Here is a 6927-nt window from a genome sequence, read left to right on the forward strand (position 1 = left end):
ATAGTTTTAAAAAAGTAAGTAATATCCAAATTGAAATAGAGATAAAAAGATACAGCAAAGTAGAAAAAACCCACTACTTGCAAATGTGAAATAGCATGGCATTAGTTGATTTGACTTCATTGTTCAAAAGTGACCGTGAAACTCTTTGTTAAAATGTTTATGACCTATAAACTTCTAAGTTTCCGAAATAAAATTTAAAATTTAAAACTCAATTCAGTGTTTGTATGTTTTATGTGCAGTGTCAATCAATCCTATCACTTGAACAATGGCAAACAACGATGTCATTTTTAGGGTTCATTACGGGGGCTGGTTTGATCGGCGATACAAATGCACCTATGTTGGAAGGCAAATAGGGTTGTATGAAGAGTCGTATGACCTAGATTGTTTGTCTTTTTCTGAGATCAAAACAGTAGCTGGAAAATTTGGATACAAACCAGGTGACCTGGTGTACTATCGAATACCCGGAAGAGAATTAGATGATGGGTTGGTTTTATTAACATCTGATGAGGATGTCTCTAGAATGGCCGAGGTCTTATTAGGCCATACACTTGTAGTACTGTACACGGTGTCTTTTGCAGATGCTGGTGCTGAAGTAGGGGCAAATGAGGGTGAGGGTGAGGGTGAAGATATTGTGGAAAGTGGTAATGAGGAAAGGAGGTTGAAGGTTGTAAATGATCCATACTGGCATGCATTGATGAGTGACGATGACGATGCATGGGATGGGGCTGATGAACCAGAAGCTGGTGGTTCAAAACATGATGATGATTATAGTCCTCATTTTGATGATGAGGGTGATACTGATGAGGAGGATGGTGGTCATGGGGAGGGTAGCCATGAAAAGGAAACTGATGTTGGTGGTTCAAGTGGTTCGGCTACTATGTTGGATGATGAGGAAGAGGATGAGGTATCCTCTAACTTAGCTAGAAGTGATATCCTGGTAACTCCCCCTAAAAGTGATGAGGAGTATGAGGCGAGTAGTTGGCCTAAGTGTGTTACTAGGGTTTCCCAGTTTCAGGATGTGGACATGGAAGACCCACATTTGGATGTTGGCATGTCATTTGAATCTGCTGCTCAATTCAGGAAAGCTGTGAGAGAATACAATTTGTTTAGGGGTAAGGATGTTGTGTTCACAAAAAATGATGGGGATCGGGTTATTGGAGTTTGTAAGAGTAGGCCCAAGGGTTGTCCTTGGAGAGTTTATGGTTCACTGGTTACGGGTGAGAGAACTTTTATGCTTAAGTCACTGAACCGTAAACACCAGCGTACACGATGTTACAAGTCTTCGATTGTAACGTCTAGATGGATTGCAGACAGAATGATCCACAAATTTAGGACACAGCCAAACTATCCAATTGCAGCTCTCTTTGATGATGTAAAAAGGAAATGGAATGTGGATGTCACTCCTAGACAACTGTACAGGGCCAGGGTGAAGGCGAAAGAACAGGTTGAAGGTAAGCACAAGGAACAGTACAAGCGGCTATGGGATTATTGTGCAACAATAAGACAAATGAATAGAGGGAGTACACTGTTGATGAAAGTTGAAAGGCCTACGTTAGACGTCCCACCTACTTTTCAAAGGTTGTATATGTCTTTGGCAGCATGCAAGGAGGGTTTTAAAAGGGCTTGTAGGCCCGTGATAGGTGTTGACGGTTGCTTCCTTAAGGGACATTTCGGGGGGCAATTGTTGGCTGTTGTGGGAAGAGATCCAAACGACAATATTTATCCGATTGCACTGGCTGTGGTTGAAGCTGAAACCAAGGATAGTTGGTCCTGGTTTCTAGAGACTCTAGTGGGGGACCTTGGTCCAAATGGTTGTACTGGGTGGACATTCATTTCTGACAGACAGAAGGTATATTAAAATATTGTCTTTTCATACATTTTCACTTGTGCATTTACTTTCATTGACTCAAATCTCTCTTTATTTATTTTTAATTTGTCTTCTGTTGTTCTTTGCATAGGGGTTGATACCAAGCTTCGAGGAGGTCCTACCAAGTGCACCGCATCGCATATGTATTCGACACTTATATGCAAACTTTAGGGGTGATGGGCACAAAGGATTGGTGCTAAAAGACAAGTTGTGGAAAGCAGCTGTTGCATATAGTTTTTATGGGTATCAAAGGGAAATGGAGGCGCTGAAGAAATTGAGTCCAGCTGCCCATGCTTATTTGGAGAAGATTGACCCCCGTACCTGGGCTAGGGCTTTCTTTGACACCATCCCAAAGTGCGACTTGATCATGAACAACTTATGCGAGTGCTTCAACTCGTACATCATCCATGCCCGAGACAAGCCAATCATTACCATGCTGGAGATGATTAGGAAGAAGTTGATGAGGCGATACCAGAAGAAGAGGCAGGGAATAAGGGAGTATGTCAGGGAATGGTGCCCGAAGATATTGGAAAAGTTAGACCAGTGTGGAAAGGATGCTGCAGAGTGTACTTCAACTATGCTGGGGATGGAATCTATGTTTTGCAGTTATGGCACATTTGTGGTTAGCTTGACGGACCGTGTTTGTGGGTGCAGGCAGTGGGATATGACTGGCATTCCATGCCCACATGCCATCTCAGCCATTTTATATCATTCTGCCAAACCTGAACAGTACCTGCATCCGTATTACAGTGTTGAGAATTACAAAATGGCTTATGAGCCAATGATATACCCAATGCCAAGCGAGGACCAATGGGTCAGAACCGGGCAAGATGAGGTTCACCCACCCGTTATTAGAGCTACCCCAGGCCGGCCCAAGAAGCTCCGGAGAAGGGGTCTGTTGAGCCAAGAAACCCACATTGCATGAGAAAGGGTGGTGTAAGCATAAGATGCTCGAAGTGCAGGACAGTTGGCCATAACGCTAGGACTTGCCCTAGGAGAAAGATGAAGTCCACTCCAAGCACTGCAACAGAGTTGAACTTAGATGATGTAAGTACATATATCTTAAATACCACATTTTTTTTTTTTTTTTTTATAACAAAAGACAATTGCCAACTGTGTTAATAATTTTCCTAACCTTGGTTGTTTTGTGTCGCAGATTCCTTCTCACCCAATTGCTGATGATTCATAGCCTACGGAATCATCTACAGTTGCACAACCTGTTTCACGGCCCAAAAAGAGAGTTCCACCTACTACTGTTGATGTAGGTATCAGTAACATTTGTTATTACAAATATATATATTTGTGTTATTTCTAATGACGATGTTACATATGTAGCCTACTTCAACGAAAAGGAGTAAGACAACGGCTCCCTCAATGCATACTCGGGCATCACAAAGAGCAAATTCCACAGCTGTAAGTAAATACAGCTTTCCACCCTATACTTTATATGTAAATAGACTTTGAATTACTAATAAGAGTGTGTTGCACAGGCAAAATCTGTTGCTGCAAGGCCTATTAGGAGGTCTGGTAGGTTGATGGCAGCATTTAAGGAGCCCGATCCCAACAAAGAGATACCCACTATTGACCTAACATGTGATGATTCACAACCAGCAGTATGCACTCTGGAACCGGCCAGGGCACTCGGAGTTGTCATTCGAGAACCAGTAAGGAAGCCAACAAGAGTGGTGGTACCAACAGTGGAGAAGGGTATACAAAGAATGGAAGCTAAAAACAAAGGGAAAAAACCAACATGGCAGCCTTGATGTGTTTTTATAAACTGTTGTTGGAAATATTATAGTCGACTATGTTGGTTTGTAGTTGGAAATTGTGTTTGGTTTGTTGTTGATAGGAACAGTTTCTTGATGTTGTAGTGGGAAATATGGACTATGTTGGTTTGTTGTTGTTGGAAACAACTTGTTTAGGTTTGAAGGAAAATATGCAGGAACAATGCTATGTTTTCTTATTTGTATGTTGGAAACTATTTGTTCAAGTTCCAAAACAGTGTAGTTGGAAACAATTTGGTTTGTTGTTGATAGGAACAATTTTTTGATGTTGTAATGGGAAATATGGACTATGTTGGTTTGATGTTGTTAGAAACAACTTGTTTAGGTTTGAAGGAAAATATGCAGGAACAATGCTATGTTTTCTGATTTGAAATTATGCAAAAATGCAAAAATGCAAAAATGTTATGTTGATGATGCCAAAATGCTAAGTTGTACAGGAAACTATTTGTTCAAGTTTCGTATGTTGGAAGTATAGGTCAATATTTTAGCATATGTACAAGGAATAATGAATCAAATTAGGGTTGTTAAAATGCTATGTTGATGATACCAAATTTCATGCCAGAAAATTATACACATTTTTTACATTTTCGAAAAGAGGGAGACAAACATTACAAGTACACTACACATTACGAAGTTTACCAATACACTAGTTACAAGGTTTCAAAGTTACAGATACACTAATCATTACAAACATATTAGTCATTACAATTTTTCAAGGTAGCCGTTTGTAGGACATATATCCTTGACTGACACCATAAAAGTTGCCCCAAAACACAGCTAAGAAGACAACAAAAAAAACCCAAGAAAATGCCAAAATTCGGCTATTTGTCTTTGCAATTTTCACTTGCATGTCATATCGAATTGCTTCGATCTCTAGCTTGGCCTTCAATTCTACAACTTCCTTGTTCAGCATAGCGTGCCTGTGTTGCACACGAGCCAATGCTCGTCTAGCATGTTCACACATTTCAGAATCTTTCCATTGGAAGAATCCGCAAGACCGACCAACCTATTCAATTAGAGGTCACATAAACAAAGTTAGTTTTTCAACGTTAAAAAAAGTTCAATGGAAGGCCAAGTATAATTAAGAGTTGGTACCACTTTACTAACATAATTATATTATATGGGTAATTAATGTGGAAACAAGCATACAATGCAATTATGATACATATAGACATGATGTACATATTAATCTGGCTCTTTTGGAATTTAAGCATGATCATATCTATAAATTAAAAAAATAGAAATCTAACATACATGACTAAGCTCACTGACCTCTTCTCTTTCAATTTGTTAAGATACAGTACATGCATATCACAAAAAGTGGTGCTTTCAATTTGCTTATCATTTAACCAAACCAAAAACAACATAATGCTACTGAAATTATTTACAATGCCAAATAGTAGTGTTATTATTGCTAAGGTCCTCAGCAAATGACGAGAAGAAAGATATTAATGCTTTGATTTCATGAATTATCAAAGAGGTATTCATCATGCAATCATTGTCCGAACACAACTAAATAATAACCAATACCTCATTTCAGGATAATTTAACCAAAAACCACTCGAGCAAAAGAAAGAAAAAACGACCCATTGTCTCCAGTTACCCATTGTCTGAAAACAATAACCCCAAAACAGTTCAGGCAAAAAAAAAAAACACCTCATTGTCCAAAAACAGGAAACCAAGAAACAAACAAACAAACAAAAAAAAAAAAAAAAAAAAAAAAAAAAAAAAAAAAAAAAAAAAAACCCTAAGAAATAATCTAAGATCTAACTTTCAAACCCCCAAAAAAATTACCCATTATCTATAAAATATAAGAGAATAAGCAGACAAAGAAGAGGTACTACCCATTATTTACAGATCCATTAAAAAAAAAATCTTACCTCATAGTTCACACAACCGTAGAACAAGCGGCCGAAATTTTCATCGGTAAAGGAAGTCTTCAAAGGTGCAGGTACTCCACACAGGCAGATGGGCTCTCCGGATGTTGCTTCACTCTTCCATGAACAAGACATTGAAGCTCTTCAAGGTCGACTCTTTCAGCGGGCTACTGCTTTGAAGTTGAAGTGGAACACCAAAGAAAATGACGTGAAAGAAGCTTCTGTTGCTTAGTTTGAATTGTTTTGTTTTTCTTTTTTTCTTTTCATAAACTTTAATCAACTGTACCGGAGGGCAATTTCGGAATAAAAATGGGGTAGACGGCACCTGACATGCACGTGAGCTGTTGACCGTCGCACATAACGGGTCTGACTGACGGAAAGGGGCAAACGGTGTCAAATTGGTAGTTGGATGCTCTATTTTGGTCGAATGGGTAGTTCGTGGGGGCAAAATGACACTGGCTGGTAGTTCATAGGGGGAAAAGGTAATTACCCCTTTATTTTTTATTTTAAAAAAATTTGGTTTCCTATTTTTCCTTATTTTTTTAATTTGGTTTTTAAAAAGTTACTTTTTTTAGTTTTTTAGTTTTTATTGTTTAGTTTTGGTTTTTTTTTTTAAAAAAAAAAAAAAAAATTATAAGGACATTTTTGTCTTATTGAAAAATATTTATGGTCATTTTTACCTATTTGTTGGTCATTGGAGGAATATTGATATGTTTTGGTTGTTGAGGAGAGGGATATTGACACAATTGATAGTTTGGGTTTAGAGGGACATTGGCAATTGAGTGGTATTTCGAGGGAGAGATGTGTACATTTCATTTTTTTTTTTTTCTATTCTATTTGCAAATAAGACACTTGTCACAATTTTGTTGGCATGCGAAATTGGAGGCCCACAAAGCTCTATACATAATTGCACACTCCCGTTCCTTAACCACCTTATAGCATTCCCAACAACTTTCGTATTGCCCATTCCCTTCCTTACATATAGGGAAAATGTCAAAAAACCACCCACAGTAAATACCTAAGGTTCCCTAAGCATTGAGAATGCTACAATCTTACCCAATGTGTAAGAAACGAAAAGAACTTCTCTATCCATTATTTTAATACAAAATATTTTTCTTGCCTCTCTCATCTCTCATCTTTTTTCCTTTAATTGGGGATTGTACTGAAATTTTATGAAAAATGTAAGGATAGGTACAAACTTATATTTATAAAGAAATTATATTTAATTAATTTAATGACAAATAAGGGAAGTTATTATAAAGCGTATTTGGATAGGAAAACAAAAATTAGTTTTGTTCCCTAAGTTTAAGGAAAATCGAAAGGAAACTACTGTGAATGGTCTTTGACAAAAATGTTCCCGCTACTGTTAGGGGAGAAAAGGACGTAAATTTCTTACAAG

General features: G+C 38.0%; 1 protein-coding gene across 1 annotated transcript; it reads right to left on the reverse strand.

Annotated features, from left to right (window-relative positions):
• Positions 1-4363: 4363 nt before the first annotated feature.
• On the reverse strand, positions 4364-5663 carry LOC133871578 (uncharacterized protein At1g43920, Chloroplastic-like). Its single transcript, XM_062309006.1, has 2 exons — positions 5532-5663; positions 4364-4657 (listed from the first exon to the last, which is right to left on the reverse strand). The coding sequence occupies exons 1-2, from the start codon at positions 5661-5663 to the stop codon at positions 4364-4366; spliced, it is 426 nt and encodes a 141-aa protein (XP_062164990.1).
• Positions 5664-6927: the final 1264 nt, after the last annotated feature.

The sequence above is a fragment of the Alnus glutinosa genome, chromosome 6 (genome assembly GCF_958979055.1).
Source record: "Alnus glutinosa chromosome 6, dhAlnGlut1.1, whole genome shotgun sequence".
Lineage (NCBI taxonomy): Eukaryota > Viridiplantae > Streptophyta > Magnoliopsida > Fagales > Betulaceae > Alnus > Alnus glutinosa.